Source organism: Poecilia mexicana, unplaced genomic scaffold, assembly GCF_051168715.1.
Source record: "Poecilia mexicana isolate PSO_F unplaced genomic scaffold, ASM5116871v1 scaffold_5, whole genome shotgun sequence".
NCBI lineage: Eukaryota > Metazoa > Chordata > Actinopteri > Cyprinodontiformes > Poeciliidae > Poecilia > Poecilia mexicana.
In genome coordinates, this window is record NW_028263374.1 from 3,682,081 (window position 1) to 3,702,114 (window position 20,034).

The 20,034-nt window shown below is 40.5% G+C and overlaps 2 protein-coding genes across 2 annotated transcripts; both read right to left on the reverse strand.

Moving 5' to 3' along the window:
• Nucleotides 1-7,059: 7,059 nt before the first annotated feature.
• On the reverse strand, nucleotides 7,060-9,029 carry pdrg1 (p53 and DNA-damage regulated 1). Its single transcript, XM_014974259.2, has 5 exons — nucleotides 8,886-9,029; nucleotides 8,299-8,374; nucleotides 8,077-8,151; nucleotides 7,915-7,995; nucleotides 7,060-7,782 (listed from the first exon to the last, which is right to left on the reverse strand). Exons 1-5 carry the CDS (start codon nucleotides 8,967-8,969, stop codon nucleotides 7,700-7,702), a joined length of 399 nt encoding a protein of 132 aa, XP_014829745.1. The 5' UTR covers nucleotides 8,970-9,029; the 3' UTR covers nucleotides 7,060-7,699.
• A 6,553-nt stretch (nucleotides 9,030-15,582) lies between these two features.
• Nucleotides 15,583-19,676, reverse strand: LOC106908226 (uncharacterized). Its single transcript, XM_014974264.2, has 4 exons — nucleotides 19,079-19,676; nucleotides 18,761-18,845; nucleotides 17,793-17,857; nucleotides 15,583-17,719 (listed from the first exon to the last, which is right to left on the reverse strand). The coding sequence occupies exons 1-4, from the start codon at nucleotides 19,192-19,194 to the stop codon at nucleotides 16,489-16,491; spliced, it is 1,497 nt and encodes a 498-aa protein (XP_014829750.1). The 5' UTR covers nucleotides 19,195-19,676; the 3' UTR covers nucleotides 15,583-16,488.
• Nucleotides 19,677-20,034: the final 358 nt, after the last annotated feature.

Consider the following 20,034-nt stretch of genomic DNA (forward strand, 5'->3'; position numbering starts at 1 on the left):
GGTCTGTGAGTGTTTGTTAAAACTTTTTCTCAGCCTGAAAAAGTTGGAGAAACACTGATCTACGGTCTTCTGAATAAGAGGCAAACAAATTTGAGCTTTGGAATAAATGCATCATAGAACGTCCATCGCCTGGCACCAGCCCAAAGCGGTACATAGTTACTCAGAAGAATGGACCCAGAGCAGACAGGCTGTCATTCCACAAGGCTTTTTGTGAGCAGGGCCAACAGGAGGGACCAGACAGATCATAAAGGCAGCATTAAGGGGGGCTAAGCCAGAGGAAAGCTGGGATCCACAGAAGTTAAGCACCTGCTGAAAACCCCACAGGGTGTAGTCAGAAACACCCTGAGCAGGAGGCTAAACAAGGACCATGACCGATTCATGGACATTCTCTGTCATCCGTTTTGTAAGGAAAATGCTGTATTCCTTGATTTTTGTAGTTAATCAGTTTTACTCACCATAAAGCAACCTTGAGAAAAACTGCCTGAAGAAGTTAAAAAAAAAAAAAGCCCATGCATGGCAGCTTGTTCTCATTTGTTCCTTCAGCCCAGGGTCTGTTGCTCACTGCGGTTCTGGGTTTTAAAACTATTCAAAACATGCTTATTTTATCGTGAACTGAGCATGCGGTTGGAGTACCAGGCGCTGATTGAGTCAAATGTGGTTGCTGACATCTCTGCAGAGTGTCAATCATAAAAAAAACCTTTTGTTGCCACAAAGTTTTGCTGTGGTTGGAATGCTGCCTGATTCCACTTGTCCTCGTTCCGTCTTAATTCAGTGTCAGCTTAATAAGAAAATCTCACTTTTCAAAAAGTGTTGAAGCCATTGATTGGAGCAAATACCTACTTTGTGTGTGTGTGTAGAAGGGGTCAGAGAAATAAGACAAAAATAACTTATAAGTAACTTTTGGGGAAGATATAGGATTTTAAGTAAATAATTATTTAATATTGATGAAAAAGTTCCATTGGTATGCTATTTTACTTACAGTATAACATGAGGAAAATGTCCTGTTAATGAGTGAAATAATGTACCAATGTAACTAGCACTTTTTCATCAATATTAAGGAATTAATAACTTAAAACAAGCTCCTTTATGTTGCTGAAAAAATGACTTGTAAGTTAGTTTTGTCTTGCTTCAGGTGTACTAAGATATTTGCACTAGAAACTAGAGTAAAAATACCTGGTAGGACTTATTGTTTTTTCCATGCTTACAGCAGTGTAGACTGTGGGTATTCTGCCAAATTACATTAATATGAGAAGATGCTCAATATTATTTAACATAAAGAAATACTCATCAAATACAGAGCCAACTACTTTTTCATGGTTTTAACAGTTTAATACGTAGTTTAATCAAAGAAATGTTGCCACATCTGGCCCCTCCAATACATTCTCGATCTTGATGTTGCCCAAAAATAAATATAAATGTTTAAAGCTGTGCTCTGAATCAACCAGACTTGATGTAAACTATTGACCACTTAACCTTATTTTTCACCTTAAAATACTGGCGCTAAACTGCAGGGATGGTGACCAGATTAGATGATATTTTGATTTTGATCAATAGATGCTGGTTTTGTGTGTGTCTTCCTGTTTCGTTCTGATTGTGTGGTCGGGGGTGAGAGGGTTTGCGGTTTCCAGTAAGGATTCACTGTGTGAGGTCGACCTCACAGGAGCTAGCAGCTCCCTTCAGAATCAGCACTCAGCTTTCTGATTTAGTTTGACTGAGAATCGGATCCAGAGGAGAAACAATAAAACTCAGCGAAATGAAGCCAAACAAGAACTTCACCCACTCTAACTGGTTTTGGATGTGAGCTTTTCTTGAAGCCTTTGAGTAGATCAAAGAGGAAAAACTGATATGAAAAAATAAACAGATTAAAAAAAAACTATAAATACATGTTTGAGTTAAAACTTCTCTTCTTTTCATCATATGATTGACATTCATGGAAACATTTCAGTTGATTCAAACAAAACAAAACATTTTTTTTGTTTTTTGCTTGAACGTTTCCATATATTTGATTTCTACGGCTTTCCCTGTTAAATTGCTGATTTATGTTGTTTGATTCTCTGTGCTGTGATAATGGAAAATAAAGAAACTCCTTCAGTGCAGTCAGTGAAACGCTGTGTCTGCTGCAGCCCTGACATGTTTCCGAGTTAAAACCACCATCTTTTAATCAGTCAATCAATTACAGAATTATTGTATATGAAATAACCTTTCATATTCCGATTTTGTGCCAAAGACTTTAATCTGAATTCTAATGTCAGGTTTACCTAAATACATAACTGATATTAACAAAAAAAAAAAAACATTTTATTCCTCAAAAAGTGAAGCTTTAAACCTTCATGAATGACCTAAAAAAGTGGGGAAATGTTCTGCTTTGCCATTTTTTAATTTTTCCAAACATGCTATGCAAAATTTTATTTTTCCCCCCACTAGCTATAGCTAAACTCTTATTTTTTCCTCCAAAATTCAGAGTTTTACTTCACTTGGGGTGTTCTCGTTTCTGTCTGTGCTCATGGTCAGTGGAAAAGTTCTCCTTCTGATGAAGGCTCCATGAAGCTTCTGTTTGTGCAGGTGTGGCTGCATAGTGGAGAAATGTGTCACGACTCCAGGGTCAGCTAAATTTTCAGGATAGTCCTCGACAGTCAAAATAGCTTTGATTTGTCTTTTTGGAGACTTCTTGAAAATTCCAGACCCGAAGTTGACCCCCATCATTTTCCCCGGCAACAGTTGCGTATTTCAAAGTCTTCCGTATGTAGGACACAAAGCTGGATCTGGTTTTACTAAACAGTAGGAAGTAATCTTCAAAATATGAAAAGCTTCCTCGCTGTAAACTTGAGGTAATAGGGTTAGATTATAAAAGAGAGCAGAATAAAAAAAATCCCTTTAAAAGATTAACTCAGAGAAATAAACAGATTGTACAGTTATTACATGTTTATAAAATATGTTTTCTACTCTTCTCATACAGTGAGAATTATTAACAGAAGCATTTTTGTGAACGCCGTAATGCTCCACTTGTGAAACAAATTCTACTGGGCTGATGGAGGAGACGGTGGTAAAAGTTTGTTTTGTAATCCTCAAAGGGAGCAAAATATTTAAGCTGTGTTAAAGCACAAACTGTGGAATAGAATCAGTTTGAACCAAAATTACAGGATTTAGGATTTTTTTTTTTAATTCAAAAGCCTGAGAAATAATTTCCAAATTATTGGTTCAGTTTTAGGTACTGCTTATTAATACCTGCCTAATATATTTTGGTTAGAAACAATGATTAAATAGCAAACTTAAGAAACACTTTTGCAAGTCAACAAGAAAAGAAAAAAAATACTTTAAATTCCTTGGAAATACAGAATAATTTAAATTATTACTAGGGATCCACAAAATATTAGCATCGACATTGTTATCAGCTAACGTCAGTAACTTTTTAACATGCCTGCATGAGTCCGATTAGTAAATCTGGACTGGTGAGAACCACTGATGTTTAATTGAAGCAGAGAAGCGATGGAGGGGATGTGGTCACTGTTACATAGTGTCGAAAGCATAAAGATATATGTGGTGCAACATTACAGGTCTGGTTTGGCTATGAATAGCTACTAATAAAACTAGTAATTTGCATGACTATGCTGACATGAAGTTAGCTAATAAAATGTTACGGTTGTTTTTTTGTTTGTTTTTTCATAACTTTGCTGCCTGCAATGTAAAGTTTTTACACTAATAAAGCTGCTGTAGTGACTTAATGCAATCTAATAACTCTGTACAAGAACCAGGAAGTCCAAAGTCCACAACATTGGTGTCACTACCAAACTGTTGGCCTTCACTGTACATTTATGGGCTTATAATAAAAAATAAAAAAAACCTGACTGTGTAATGATTAGTGAACTCGAGTCTAATGGTGGTGGGGTTGTTTCCACACTGTAAAAAACAAATCAGTAAAATTTAGGGTAGAAAATGGTAAAATACCAAATGTTACAAACTGATTAGAAAAATCATTCATCTGAGGGAGAAGCTTTCTTTCTGTGGTTTTCTCAGCAGAGTGTGATAGCAGATGTCCCAACATTTTCACCAGGTCTAGTCTATAGGCAGCAGAGATGAGCTGGAGGGTCTGTGTTGGTTCCTTCATCCATCTGACAGGAAGCAGAGGAAGCGGCTTCCTCTCTAGGAACACTTTCCAATTAAAGCTGGTGAAAACAATAAAATCGTTCTACTTACTCTGCATGTCCGCTCATGTCTTTCGGAATGATTTACTGGTAACATCCATCCATCTAGTCGAGCAGCTTCATTTTCTGTGTTGATGAACACAACAAACCCCGCCAGCAGATGAGTCAAACCAGACTTCTTCTTATGAGCCGTACGTGTTTGGACTTTTAGTTTCGTTCGTGTCTCCGCTTTTGTCACTTCTTTCTCGTTTGTTTCCTGATATCTGATCTTTTCAGGTTATTACTTGTTCATTTTAGTGTCATTACAGCGTGCACACACAGACACACTGGTGCACATGTGTGTCTTTCTATCTTCACAGGTACTTTGCATTGACTTCCATACATGTTTCTTTTATTTCTATAGCTTACCCCTGAAAACCCTAACCTTAAACCTCACCAGTATTAGTAGATATATAAACCCTAAGCCTAACCTGAATTCAGTTCACACCTTATTCCTTAACCTGAGCCCGAACCCCCAAAACAACACTTCTTCTTATGACTGAACTTGTAATGACTACTGTATATTTCTTTCATTTTTCTCAAATAATCACATAGTGAAAGTAAGCAAGACATGACAAAGTGATGTCGACCACCTGAAAAACATCTTATCTCATTAAAGTTTGTTTTCCTGCTCATCTTTCTTCCAGTAAGCATACCTGACATTAGCCAACATAATGTTTACCAGCTGCTGAACCTGCTTTCCACCATGTTGGTATCATCGGCTTCCTTTGATCTCCTCCACATTAAGCTCATGCGGTCAGAATCAACCCTGGGAGTGATGATACCGAGCTAAAACAGTTTCATAAATACAATACAGGACAGCGCAAGGCCCTGCAGCCATTCTTCACTGCACTCTTTACCTTTACTCATTTGTTTGTTGTTCATATCGAAACATTTCACATGGCTACTTTTTAGCTGAAGGCCTACGTAAGTAGGCCTTCAGCTAAAAAGTTGAGGGTGTCACATGAAGTTGGGGTGTCACAACTTCATGTAAGTAAGTCCATTTGAATACAGCAGCGTCCTTCAGGTTAAGGCCGTTTCCTGTTTGAAATCTGTCTCTGCACCTCATTTGAAAAACAAAAAACTGATCAGTACTTTAGATGAAAGATGATGCAGCTGTATCACACATCTGCACTCGCCTTCACCTCTCTGTACCTCTCTGAAATGAATCTGAACATTTTTAAATTAAAGACTCAGATGTCAGTTCCACTCCAAAGGCAGTTCTCATCTTATAAACCAAGTGTCCATACGGTGTCAGGCTGTGGAGAAGTGTCTTGTTGTTCCAGTGAGTCGCGCTGTGAAGAGCCACAGGGGAAAGTGAGGAACGCAGCGCAGTCGTACACAGTCATCTAAATGCCTGTCACCCGGTCTGCTCAACCCCACACACCTATCCCACGTTAAAAATCCCCTCCTCCTGTTTGACTCCTACTACAACTGTGAGGTTACCACACAGCCAGTCAGCCCTGATAAATCACTCCCTAAATTCTGCTCTTCTGTGACATGGGAGTGACAACGAAATGAGATCTCTTCTCTTGAAAGTAATTAAACAGTTTGAGTCTCCCAGCAGGAAGGAGCGGTTGCCACATGCGCACGTTCATCATCCTGAGCTAAACAGCAGATAAATTGAAGTTCCCTCCCTGAGACTGACAGCTGCTGCAGAAAGCATCACAGCTTTCTGGGTCCAGGTCCGGCCTTCCATACAGCCTCACTCAGCATTCGGCTAGTCCACATCATCATTATTATTAGCTCTTCAGTCCTCTAGTTTATCAGAGGTAAACAAGATGCCTGCAGCGTAAGTCATCAGTAAAAAGAACATGATGTTGAGTGTCTTGTGTGGCACTCGTCTGACTTTTGAGACGATCAGCAGGTTCCCATCGTTTGACTCACAAACTCATCACAACGGCCTGGTTTCAGCTCTGAGAACTGTGGCACGCAACCAAAGTCTGTCGAGAGCGAAAGCTGAAAACACTTCCTTTCTCTCTCTCTCATTCACACACACACACACACAGTATGTACTCCTGTGTCATCAGCCCTTCCCTCGTCTCGATGCCTCAGGGTGTTTGTGTCATGTCAGATGCTGCAGTACTTGTATTAATCTGCTCCCTCCCCCAAAGGACAACACACCATATCAGTACCTGACTGGAGTGTGTGTGGTGCGTCTCGTGAAGGAAAAACAATCCAACGTTTCTCATTAACATAATGTCACACAGCTTTATAATGCAAAGTTAGATAATGCTCAAAAGAAAGTTTGACTTAAGTTTTTACTGTCAAATGAAATCTGTTTTCAAACGTATTTCGACGTGAGGAAGACGTGTATACCTGCACTGCACTGCCCCCTTCTGGCCAAAATTATTTCTTCACATGGGAAGACAGACAACACAACGGAAATGTTTGTTTTCCAAATTCGTCAGTGTGACATAATGCTGGTGCAATAAAAAAAAAAGAATATATTTTTAGCTTTTACGTATCTTACCAGAGTGCCAAGAAATGTGTCCGTCTTCACAATCATGGCAAAAAGGTTTTACCCCAATGATTAGCTCCAGCTTTTACAATGACATGTTTTAAGTTACTTGGGTAGTTGTGATCAGATGCTTTGAGTCCAGCAGCTGAAAGTTGTATAAAGAAGCTCCAGACTGGCAGCCAGTGGCTACATGTGGAACGAGGAGGAGTCTTTTGGCCAACTTCCAAACACTTAACCCTGACTTTCAACTCATTCAGGCATTAAAGGTTTATTATCTTAAGGCTACAGCAAGGTTGGAGAGACAAAAAGAAACGCCAATCTTTTTGTCGAAAACAAAACATGACGAGTTTTTAATGAGAGAGCCAATTTCCGATAAGCTTCATTGAGTTGGGGCCTTACAAACGTCAAGGGCAAGAATTAGCGAAATTTAAAATTTATAAGCTCAACAAAGGCCACACACATACAGGAAGCAATTGTTTCTCAACAGCCGAGAGCCCAGATTCTCTGGACGATGCAAAGCGCATAACAAGGGGTTGGTTTTTTTAACCAAGCTAAACACATACAATAGGAAAAGGCATAAAATGTTATTTACAATTGAAAGAATTGTTTATAAAAGCTGCTTCAATAACCCAGCAAAGTTCTGACACAGGACCTGAGGGATGCAGCATCCTTGACTTGGATGTGGCTTTCCAGAAATCGCCAAACTAAATAAACTTTCACTATTTTTTCAAGGTCAGACAATTTTGAGGAAAATCCACGGTCTAAAGATGGACGTGGACACCCAGAAACTCTTACATTAGTTCTGTTTTTAATCAGAATGTGGGGAATAAAAAGAGGTTCTAACCAAAAAATAAAAATACATACTTAAATTCAGAACCAAGGCAGCAACAGCCCTAAAAAAGGGTCCAGTCCAAGGCTTCTGGCTGGTTATGAGCCCTGACAACTGTTGCTAAGTATTTATCCTGGAGGACACACATTTTCACACATATTCACTGCAGGATTTCTTGGATCTCTGTCTGTTTGCCAGAGCAGTGAAGAGAAACGTGGCTCCAGCAGGTCACCTCCTCAGGAGGCTGTTAATAGCTTTCAATTCTTCAGTGGACAGTGGAGACAGGTTGTAGCCTCTGAGCTCAGGGTTTCCTGGAAACACGAATAAATAAAACTCAGCATGATCACTTCAGACACATAAAACAGCTGGAAGATAGACATAAAGTCTGGTGAAGCTCCTGCTTATTTACACAGGGATATTTATACACAAACACTTATTTATACCTTGCATCTCATTGAGAGAGTTGACTTTTGCTTTCAGGCTTCTACGAAGATCGCTGATCTCCTTGTCAAGCTGCTCCTGATCTACAGGAGAGGAAACAGTTTAGAGATTTTTATTTCTTCTTTTTCATTAATTTAATATTTTTACATATTTTAGAAGTTTACCTTTCTGGATCATCTCTCTTGCTTTGGATTTGGGGAATTTGAGGAACATGTTCCCAAAGCACACCTTGACTTTTTCTGTAAACAACAGTAGACATCACTGTAAAGACAAAACACTTTCACACCATCTTTACCTAAGCATATGTGTATAATGTTACTTTAAACACTGTCTGAGGCTGAGCCAAAAGTGTGTGTCTGGAAGTGGGGAAAGCAACAATGACTGACCTGTGTCTGCCATGTCATGTTTCAGAGCGCTCAGCGCCTCCCTGTTCCTGTTCCTCTTCATGTCCAGGTCTACGATCTGAAACATGAACCGTCATTTCATTCAGCAATCATCTATATACAGTGGAGTCCACGGTGTTTTCTATTCGTGTCAAATGCCCCCACTTTGGTCCCAATAGTCCCAAAAGCAGAAATGTGTCCCTGCTGCCTGGCCCGAAGCTTGTTCCTACAAACGCGTTCAGTCATCCAGGTTCAGGGTCTTTAACTGATCTGTCCGGAATGCTAACACCACAAGCTAACAAAGACCTACCGAGGCTCACCTGGAACCTTTATGTATTTTAAGCTAAAATTGAAAAACAATGCTAGTGAAAGATGTCAACAACAGTATCACTACCGATGTCTTTCCGACTTGACATCGTGACATAGCTCCAGAACTGTGCAGGTTCAGCTTTTATAAAGGTGCTAATGCTGATGATTGTCACGTTATTAGTGCAGGATGTTAGCTTAACTAAAAAGAGTAGCTGAAATGAGTCTACTTCTGTCCTCTGTGATAAACGAATTCTCGTTTTATCTCCTCGCGTTTCCGGTACCTGCTGTTTAGTAGTGAGAACATCCTCAGCTGCCTCTTCAACTTCTGTTAAATACTGTAAAACACGCTGAGAACCAGCGTCCATGTTGGCGGTGTAGCTCCAAAAATACGTCCGGCCTGAAACTATTAACACCGCTCCTTAGAGCTGGTCAAACACTGGCGTTCGGCAATCAGAGGCTCATTACCGCCATCTACTGGCCAGGAGGGTGGAGCCGTCACTTCACGAGACGTTGCTTTTAATATGATTGAATATAAAATCATATTTAATAAATTGGAACATTATCCAAGTTCATTTATTTAAGTAACTCTGTTCACAAAGTGAAATATTAAATAGATTCATTCCACACAGATGTTTTCCGACCTTTATTTCTGTTTGCTAAGATGATTTTCAGCTTACAACTGTTGAAAACACATGACATTCAAGATTAGAATATTACACCAGGCCAATAAAAATATTTCAGTACAGAAATGTGGGATTAATGAAAAGGTTTTTATTTTACAAGCCTCACCTGAATGCATCCTATTCCGATTGGATACGGCAGTGACACAAAACATTCAAAATCACCACATACTAGAGTTGCCACCTTTCAGAAATCAAAATAATGGAGGCCCACCACAGCGCATGCCGTCCTACTCTCATGGGGTGGGACGTCCGCTGCAGTGAAACATTATTTTATGGCAATGTTTTTGTTTTTAAAAAGTGAGCCATAGAGCAATTGTTTATGCATAGAGGCTTAATATTCAAAATGTGTCCTCAGACAGCCAAAAGGTACGTGAACATTCTGGTACTGTAAAGAGTATTACCAAAATAGACATTTATTTAGTATCATTTCTTCGGTACCCTGTTGGCTCCCACCTAGAACCGCCCATAGGCTGCAGGTCTGTGTCTTGTGGATGAATAATGTATTAAATGACCACTGAACCTTGAATTCATAAAATATATCAACATTTCAAATAAAACATGCAGAAAGCCCTAACAAATCTTTTAAAGTAGGAAATATGTATATATTTAATGTTAATTTATTTGTATGATTTGTTCTTTAAATGACCATTTATATTATTTTGGCTGATATTATACATTAAATAAGCAAATAATCAAACCAATATAGTCGACTAAAAGCACAATAAGAAACTGAATCAATATTAAAATGTTCTGTATCATATCAGCCTGCAGGAGATGATTGGGGGATGAAGAGACTCTGATGTCTGGTTCTTTAGGTTCTAATGGGTCTGCAGTGTTCCTCTCCTGATCCATTCTGTCTGATATCATACAGCTACGGTTGCCACCTTTCAGAAATCAAAATAAGGGACGCCCACCACGGCGTGTCACCCTACTTTTATGGGTGGGATGGCCACTGCAGCAATAGATAATATTTATGGCAGTGTTTTTTGTTTTTAAAAAGTGATCCAGAGGGGGTGCTGTGATGGCGCAGGGGCAAAGCACAACCCACATATTGAGGCCTTAGACATCGTGGCGATGGTCGAAGGCCGCATGTCTTCCTTCTCTCTCATTACCCACTTTCCTTTCAAATTACTTTCAAATAAAGGCAACTATAGCCAATGAAAAAAAGTGATCCAGAGAGCAATCATTCCTACATAAATGCTCCAAAATTGTACTCCAATCAGAATAGGATACCTTAAACATGTTTAATTAAGCAAGTGTAAAAATGTTTTTGATAAATTGATCAAGTACTGAGTAACTGATCATAACACCTAATTTAATAATCAAAATGTGTCCTCAGACAGGGCACTCTGAGATTTCTTCTAAACAAGATGCTAACACTTTCACCTCCCCAAATCATGACACTTTCTGTGAAATGTTTTGTGCGTTAAGTTGAACGCATTCCCTCAGGAAAGCTGCAGACAGGCACCAGGAACGCCCCGATTACTTCCATTAGGCGGTGATAAAATTGGGTCACAACATCTGAGTTAAAACCTCCAGTTCGTATGAACCAGAGCCCAACTTCAGTTTCAAAGCAGCTGCCAGTTCCTGATGTTAGTGATTAAAGCAAAATTTGGTATCAATTAAATAAAAACGTATTTCTCTCCTCCCCTACTCAGAAACTGAACACAATCAAATTAAGCTTCAGGATAAAGAATGTTTATTTATTATTACAGCTCCCTCAAGCCAAGAACCACAAAGTGTTTTATTGTAATATTAGCACAAAATATTAATCAGAAGGCAAATCAATCAACATAGCACAAAAATCAAAACTAAATCAATCAAAAATAATATTTAGCAGTTTTTTAAAGGAATCAACAGAATCCAGACAGATTGAAGCAACATCTTCAACAACCTCTAAACATTCAGCTGGTGGATTTATTATAACTCTGTAGAAACACCATCAGCCTTTGTCCAGAAGGACTCAGACGTCATTTAAATGGGAAAATACTTTTGAATCAGTTAGCCATCAATATATGTTCTTTTTTTTCTTTTGTTATTATTATTATTATTATTATTATTATTATTATTATTATTAACCTTTATTCCACCAGCAAAATCCCATTGACAGTGTTTATAAGACAACCCTGGCTTCTCTGATTTAGAAGTGAAATTACAACTTTTAGACACAGATTTTACTAAACAGCTGCTGTCCAACATAAAGTTTGATGAATAGCCACGATTCCTTCTGATGACTATAAGACCTGCTGTAAAAATATATTTAATAGGATCTGTTGATTAGACATATCTTAGAATAGATCCAAGATGCAATGTTAGTTTTATTTTTGATTGGAGATGATTGGATAAGTATAACATTCGTTATTTATGACAGAAGCAGAAACACTCAGATCAGATCAACTGTTTCCTCCTCACATGGTGAACAGCAGATGACTGCTGAAGGTTGAGGGATTATTTTCATCATCAAACAATTTTGTTTCAGGCCAAATACTCACAGAAACCTGGTCTCCCACCTTCAGATGCAGTGTAATACTATTAGAGGAACTTGAGAAACCATTTGTCTGATGCTCATATGTAATGAATGTTCTCTCTCCATTTTTGGTAATCACAGCTCCAACAGCATGAGAACCTCCAGATACGCCTACATTGTAGCTCAAAGTGGTAGGCTCCTCTCACAGGTGCAGTGAAAATACCTGCGGAACATTAGTTGATGCCTTAGATGGAAATGAATATTTGCAGCATCAGAAGGACTAATTGATATTACCTGTTTCTTTATTGTAGGCATTTCCAATGTTTGTCACCACATACTTGAAGGCCAGAATAGTGAAAGTATTGAAGGGTCCAAGAGTGACAGCACTTTCAGACAAATCGGCTGATTTGTCTGAAAGCCACCTGAGTGACTGAGACAGAGACAGATTAATTCAAATTTCTGTCTAAATGTCCAAGACATTTTTTAAATGACGAGAAGCTGAATTCATATGTGTATTTTTATTTTTCTGCTAGAGGTTGGAGATTATTTTCAAAGGTTACCTTCCAGCTTCCCATTCAGCTTTTTGATCTCAGCCTCTTGACTCGCCAGCTTTGTTGCTTGCTCTGAAAACAAAAAACACAAATTGGTTTCATTTCTCAGAGAAAAAAATACATTTTGTTTAGATTTCTGTCTTTGTCTCAAAGAAACCATCATGAAAATAAAACATAAATCGGTTCTATTTTCTAAAACATTAAACTTTTCTGGGAACCATATTAAGGTTTATTTCAACAGACAGTTTTAGATGTTGATAAACTGACATTAATATGTGTTGTAGATGTTGCCATGGTGATATATCTGTTTGCTGGTTTTTAACCATCAATAATATTGGGGAAAAAAATGTCCACAGCTAAATTTCATCTTCATGCAGATGACACCATGCTTTACAGGCATCCCTCTGCAGCTTAAAGTTGGTTATGTGAATAAAATGAAAGTCATGCTTTCCAAAAAATCACTATTGGGTCTCAACCTGAGTTATGGCAACAAGTAATTTTATAATTTCCTTTTGGGATTAATTAAGCATTTTTTAATAGAGTTGAATTGAATCTGTACATTTGTCAATTTTTCCCATAACAATATCAAAGAAACTAACAGCGTACCTGCATTCTCCTTTTTTAAGGTCTTAACTTCACACTTCAGTTCGGTCAGTGAGGCAGTCATCTCTCTCAAAGCCTCAAGGATTTCCCCTGAAGAAGACTCATGGTCCTTCGACTGATTCGACTGATCCATGGACACGGATCCGACCAACAGCAACATCAGGTAGAACAGAGCGATCTTCATCGTGTCTCAGGTAATATGCAGACTCCAGGTGTGTCTCCTGCAAACCTCACTGAAGGTTTATATAACACTGTTGGCGGGTTGGATCCTGGGGGAGGACACAGCTAAGGTCCAGCCTCCAGACAGCCTGTAACACTGTATTAATCATAAAAGAATAACAACTCTAGAATTTGTTGATCCATACATAGAGAGCAAAATTGTCATCTTTTCAGTCAGACACTGTGTGAATTTGATGACACTGAGATGTATTTTTTTTTATTTTAGTTTCATCCAAAAGAAAAGCAAGCGTTACTATTTATCTTTGATTTTATCATGATGAAGCATTTTAATTGGTTTGTCTTCTATAAATGATATGGTAAATGGTTTTGTACTTGTATAGCACCTTATGAAGTTGGAGGACCCCAAAGCACTTCTCACTACAGTCATTCATGCACACACTCAGACGCTGATAGTGGCAAGCTACTGGGTAGTAGCCACAGTTGCCCTGGGGCAGTCTGACAGAAGAGAGGCTGCCATGCCACCACCAGCAGGCAAGGTGGGTGAAGTGTCTTCACCAAGGACATAATGACAGAGGTGGGTGGAGTGCAGATTGATCCAGCCAGAAAGGAACACGGTTCCCCGGAACAAAGATCTGGCAGAGGAGGGAGTTGAAGCTCCGTCTCATGGGAGACTCTGCCAGAGGTTCCCAGCAGGCTCTCATAATACATTTGGGCCTGCCAGGTCTGATCAACATCATCCCCCACCACCATTGTCAACTCCCCACCAGGTAGTGGTCAGTCAACAGCTCTGCACCTCTCTTAACCCGATTGGTGGCAAATCTGAGGAGATGCGTCTGATGTGTCCGTCCTGGTGCCATGAGCACAAATGGACATTCTTAAGCCTGAACATGGTGCTTGCTATGGACAATCCATGAAAAACACAGAAGTCCAACAACAACAGACCACTCGGGTTGAGATGAGCCAACCACACCTCTTCAGGTCTCACAGTCATTGCCCACATGAGCTTTGAAGTCCCCTAGCAGAACAAGTGACTCCCCAGGAGTGGGCACTCTCCAGTACCCACTCCAAGGACTCTAAAAAGGATGGGTAATCTGCTTACTGTTTGGCAAATAAGCAGAAACAACAGTCAGCCATTGTCCCCCAACACATAGGTAGAAGGAGGTTATCCTCTCATTCACTTGGATAATCCCCAAAGTACAGGCACCAAGATGGGGGGCAGCAAGTATGCCTTCTCCTGCCTGAACTTTTTGGCCCCTCCTACAGGTGGTAAGCCCATAGGAAGGGAAACCCACATTTCCTCTTTGAGCTGTGCCTGGCCGGGCTCCATTGGTAAAAGCCCGTCCACCAGGCCTGGCTCCAGAGTGGGGCCCCAGTGACCTGCGTCCGGGCAAGGGAACACTGTTTCCATTGGGTTTACTCGTCGTAAGGGGTCTTTGGGCTGCACTTTGTCTGATTCCTCACCTACAACCTGTCTTCCTTGGACCTACCAGAAGCATGAAGCCCCTGACAGCACAGCTCTTAGGATCAGTGGGACACTCAAACCCCTCCACCAGAATAAGGTGTGACTTGGAGCAAAAGGTATATTGCTTTTTATGACATCCTCCACAATGATCTTGATCTTTTCGACTTTAGTTGGAGTGCTTATGTCATTGTCCAATGAGAGACTGGGTAACTTGGCTTGGAGTCTCTTCTGTTCTCTTTTTCATTAGAATTGGTTTCAGATAAAACCATATATTTTTTTCTTCAAAGGCTGTCTAGGTAATCAGGGTGTCCCTCTATGATCAGAATCTGGTTCATTTTTCTGGGTCCGAACTGGCACTTTGTTTACGTGAGAAAAATGAGGATGACATTTTCTTTGTTGATTTAGCGCTCTCTCCAGGCCCACAGAATGCTGGGAAGATACAGTGGAATCTTGGAAGTCAACTTTATAACATCTTCTTCAGATTCAGGCCCTACCAGAGATTTAACAGCAGCACTATGCCCTGTGTGTCTTACTCTAAAAACTTTAGCACCCAAAAGAAATACAAACTTCTGTAATTTGATCATCAGTATCCCTCTATGGGCAGCAGCAAACATGCTAAAGTTTTTAGTGTCTTACTCTAAAAACTTTAGCACCCAACAGGAATACAAACTTCTGTAATTTGATCATCAGTATCCCTGTATCTTACTTTAAATCTTTAATACACTTAAAAGGATTACAAACTTCTGTAATGTTGCTGTTGTTGTAATTCATTCACTGTATACAAATTCTTCATATCAGTACAGTTTTCTTGTTCTGCATACATTATAAAATAGTATACCACTTAGCAACCAACAGCTGTGCAATGGCAGAAAATGACTAACAAAAATAAACCAAATGGAAGTGTTGTCAGAGATTTTCCATCTATCACTCCTAGCTGGCTCGCCAACTTCTATGACATAGACCTTATTTGACTGACTTATGGACATAGATACTCTGGGTACATTTCAATGAAGAGAAGAGGAACAACAACACTAGAACACCTCATTATTTTTATTTTATAAAGACATTGTGGTATTTATTACAACACACAAACATAATATCTTCTCTTATGAATAATCCAAGAAAATCAAAATGATATGAACAGGTTCAATAAAACAATGATAAAATTATTAAATTACAAACTTTAAAAGGACTGTTTCCTTAAAAATAAGTGTCACTAGTGTACCATTTTATACACTAGGTCAGTGTTTGATTCACTTATTATTAATAACGTTTAGCTTTTGTCCCGTTTGCCCATGTACGCCTGCATCTTACACACATAGCACGAGTGGGTGTCCCACACCACCCACAGCTTGAGCTCATACCTGGCCGGCTTGCTGGGCATGTACTACCTGAAAGCCCAAAGGCCTGAAGGATGAGTTTGAGAACATATTTTCAGTAACATAAACGAGAGGAACATAAACAAAGATCACCCACAATGCTTTTATGAAATGCTGAGTGAGGTCCCTACACATACATACATACACACACATGTATGTGAATATATATATTTATGTATTAATTTATTGGGGTTTAGAGTTATGCCGCAATTGAAAAAAAAACAAAAATATCGTCCCTGCTTTGTGTTGGTGCCACAAAGACACATTTTGCTTATGTGTGCAATATGACAAAATATAAAACACTTTAGGAGGTATGAATACTTTTGTAAGGCAGTGTAGCTTATGGATAAAAACATCTTTTAAAAAAGAACAACTAGACCTTTAGCACCTCCATGTTCCACTGATGTTTATGTAAACATTCAACAAACATCACGTTGTGTTTGTGATGATGCTAAAAACGAGTCATTAAATAATTTCTGCAGCTGAAACAGACATTTTGATCATCTGAACAATCATCCGGAGATGATCAGGTCTCTGATTGATGGCAGTGTGTGAGCTGTCATGTAACAAATTCAACCTGTTTGCACCTGCTTGGCCTCTGGACGCAGGGACGTCTGGACCCGGGTAAACAAACACTAACTCCAGTGACTTCCTGTTCCGTCCAGCCAGCGACTTCGTCCTGCTCTACTCTTCCTGTTCGGCTCTCAGAACTACTCCGGCTCGTCTCTGACCTGTTCAAGTGCCTCCCTCCACCTCTCCTCTGTTCGGAGCCGCTCCTCTTCCTTAGAACTCCCGCTGTCGAGTCTGGCTCATCATAGCCCCTAACAGAAGAATGGGTTCTTCCTGGACCAGGCTGGATGGGATTCCGGATGTTTCCTGAAGCCTGCATCCTCCTCAGGTAGCTGCTGGCGCTGGTGGGGCTACCAGACCTCTGGTTTCTGAGCCTCCTGTCTGAGGAGTGGACCCGGCTCTCACTATAGCTCCTTTTGGGGCGTGGCAGGGGCCCTCTGCTGCCATCCGGACTCAGTCTGGACAGATGGCTGTGGCTGTGGGTGGAGCGGCAGCATGATGTGCTACAGCTGGAGGAGCAGATCCGGCACAGACCACTAGTACCAGTGGCCAGCAGGGCGGAGTGTCCGGCTAGTGAGGACAGGAAGGAGAGAGGGAAGCCACGCTGGCACTGCAGGATGCATTTGGGAGAGCTGAGGCGAGTCGGGGCCGGGGCCGCAGCGCTGGACCTCTGGCAACTGGACGTCCCTCCTGGTACGTCCTGCGTCACATGCTCTGCCTGAACCGTCTGGATCTGGTGCCACTCCAGCTGCAGCAACCTCTCCAGGTACCGCTCCAAGGGGCCCACGGGCCGGGGTCGGAAGGCCCCTCTGCCCTCTGTGTTGTAGAAAACAGCCAGTTGACTGAGGTTCCACGAATTGAACGGCGGAGGGAGGAAGTCTGGGAAATCCCGTCCTCTGACAGTCCGGCAATGAGACGGGGTGTCTCCATACTCCACCACCTCGGGCCTGAGCTCCAGTCGCGGGGCGAGGGGACGGGAAGACACGGGGAGTCTTTCTGACTCGGACAAGTCTGTGTCACTGTCCTCCTGAGGGGAGAGCTCCTCCTGCTGGTCAGGACTGGGATGAGGCAGGGCGTGGTCCAGGAGGGCTGCTGTGTGTTTGCTCGCCCTCAGCCCTGTGTGTGTGTGCTTCCTCTTCTCAGTGGACGATGACACCTTGATCTTCATCCTGTCTTCCTCAGGGGCCGCTGGATGAAGCACGGAGGTTCCCTGAGCACTGCTGGAAACAGGAAGGCTGATCATCTAAACAGCCAAAGGCAGAATAACAAAATACAATCCAACTATCACCTCACCTGTGCAGTGGAGCGCTGCATTTGGTCGAGGAAGTGTTAGACTTGTGTTTCCTTCTCTGTGGTTTCTGTGAATATACGAAAAGCCCCAAATAACTCAGACCACTGACATATTTAGGTTTGAAGTAACCTTTCAATTAGACCAACAAGTTTCTTCTGACAGGATCTAAAGATCTAAATGGATAAGTTACAGGGGCCAGTTAGCCCAATGTCTAAAGGCAGGAGAACACTGGAGTACGCAGAGAAAGGCATTCCATAGAGCTAAACAAAAACCCAAACGTCAGCACTGAGTCGTCAAATCATTACCATAATTTCATCCACTTGCTTTACCTTCCTCTACCTGAGAAATTATGCAAGAGGCAGAGTTCTCCATGGAGAGGTCAGAGTTGCTGCTCTGTTTAGAGGTCATTCAACTAGAAGTGCTATGAGAGCAGATCTTTTAGCATCGAAGTTCCGAGGTTAGCTTATCTTCAGTTTGCTGACGCTGTCAGCGAGGCAGTTTCAAGCAAAGAGCAAAAGGAGTACATTTCCAACAAAAACTCAGAAATTTTTAGATTAATCCCAGAAAATTTCCAAAACAAACAAGTAATTTTCTGAGCTCCAAAAGTAAAAAAATTTTAAGACTTTAACATTTTTGACTTTTGAAACTGAAAATTTCCAAATATCAAAAATGTTCGACTTTACAAACTCAGTGTCCAATTTGTTTTCTAGATCAAGCTCAAAATTTCTGACTTTTTTTTTTCTCGCAAATTCGGAAATGTCTTTGTTCTTTGTTTTTAGAGAATTTCTGAGCTTATTCTCAGAGTTTCTGAGTATTTTGGGGGGAAATGTACCCCTTTCTTATTTATGAGTACATATCCGGAAGTCTTTGTTTTTCCTAAAAAAAAATTCAACCTTTGTATGTTATTTATTATTATTATTATTATATTTTTATATTATTATTAGTAGTAGTAGTAACCGTGAGCACCCACCTTCTCATGGTTGTTTTCCTGACTCTGGATCGGGCACTGCGGCTGAGGAAACTTCCTTTGTGACTGCCTCCTCCCCATCTTAGTCCTTAAAAATCACAGAGCACCAGAGGAAATGAGTTATTAGATTCCAGTTACACATACACCAGAAAAAAAAAAAAAAAAAAACATGGCCGTCATCCGTGTTTTTCTTCTAGCATCCAGGATTTGATTTTATTATTATGACAGACCATAGCAGGACAGCAGCAGACAGCAGTCGCCTCCTCAGCCTCCTGCTGCTGTTCAGCATCGGTAATATCAATAATGATGTCAGGAACTCACCCGACCACATTGGGCCTGCTGGTGCTTCTCGGAGCTTTCTTCTTCCACTCCCTGTCACCGATGCAGAGCCTCTCCACGCAGCGCTGCGCTACCCGCTCCTGCAGGATGCTGCCCATCCCCGCTCTCAGAAGGCACCAATGGAATGAAGAAGAAATGGCAGCAGGATCATGAGCGGGGGTCCCCAAATCACGGAGTGCGCCCTGTTGTTAGTCTTGGAATCATTCAGTTGCCGTCCGGCAGAGGGCGCTGTGGCGCTGCTCTCCACTGAAACCACTGACTAGGCCTGAGACGCCTCTGTCGTTCCTGTGACAGGTTCTGTCCGTTTCTGGGTCGGTCTGTGTTGGTGTCTCTACAAGCTCTGACCCACTCTCCATTCACACGTTGTGAAGCTGACCTGAATTATTGAATGAGCTTTATTTCACATGGCCCTAAGAAATATTCAGTTGGGTAGTAAGTAATGTTCACTAACAAGTCATTTTTTGAAAAAAATAAAATAAAATAATTTTAAAAAGTACTTGTAGGAGTATTTTTTTTTTACCACATTGTTCTTTTACTCGAGTAATTTTATTATTAAGTATTGCTGCTCTTACTTGAGTAAAAGTTGTGGATTCTCTACCCATTCAATGAAGAACAAACCAAATAAAAATCACCAGATACAGACACACACCTGCAGTTTTTGTTAAAGTTTCAGAAGTTTTTTTTATTGAAAGAAACTGATTTTAAAAGCAATTTATTTCGCCTGATTTTGTTATTTTTCTTGCTTATATAAATCATTGTTATCATCTTTAAAATGCAAAACTTTCCACTTAAATTTATATGTTGGTCCATCTGGCTATGTAATTTTTAAATATTAATTGATTGATCATTTGATCAGTGTTGAGAAAATAAATTTAAAATAAGCTAGTTTTAAAACTTAACATGTCTTGATTCAAATGGCCTAAATTGTGGTTTTAAAA

What these genes read in the sequence shown, in the direction of transcription:
- LOC106908226 (XM_014974264.2), bottom strand. Translation starts at nt 19,194, where the DNA reads ATGGGCAGCATCCTGCAGGAGCGGGTAGCGCAGCGCTGCGTGGAGAGG. An exon ending in AGCAGGCCCAATGTGGTCGG is followed by an intron (nt 18,846 to 19,078) that starts GTGAGTTCCTGA and finishes GTGATTTTTAAG; the next exon opens with GACTAAGATGGGGAGGAGGC. An exon ending in AGGAAAACAACCATGAGAAG is followed by an intron (nt 17,858 to 18,760) that starts GTGGGTGCTCAC and finishes GTATATTCACAG; the next exon opens with AAACCACAGAGAAGGAAACA.
- pdrg1 (XM_014974259.2), bottom strand. Translation starts at nt 8,969, where the DNA reads ATGGACGCTGGTTCTCAGCGTGTTTTACAGTATTTAACAGAAGTTGAA. An exon ending in TTCTCACTACTAAACAGCAG is followed by an intron (nt 8,375 to 8,885) that starts GTACCGGAAACG and finishes TTCATGTTTCAG; the next exon opens with ATCGTAGACCTGGACATGAA. An exon ending in AAGAGAGATGATCCAGAAAG is followed by an intron (nt 7,996 to 8,076) that starts GTAAACTTCTAA and finishes CCTCTCCTGTAG; the next exon opens with ATCAGGAGCAGCTTGACAAG.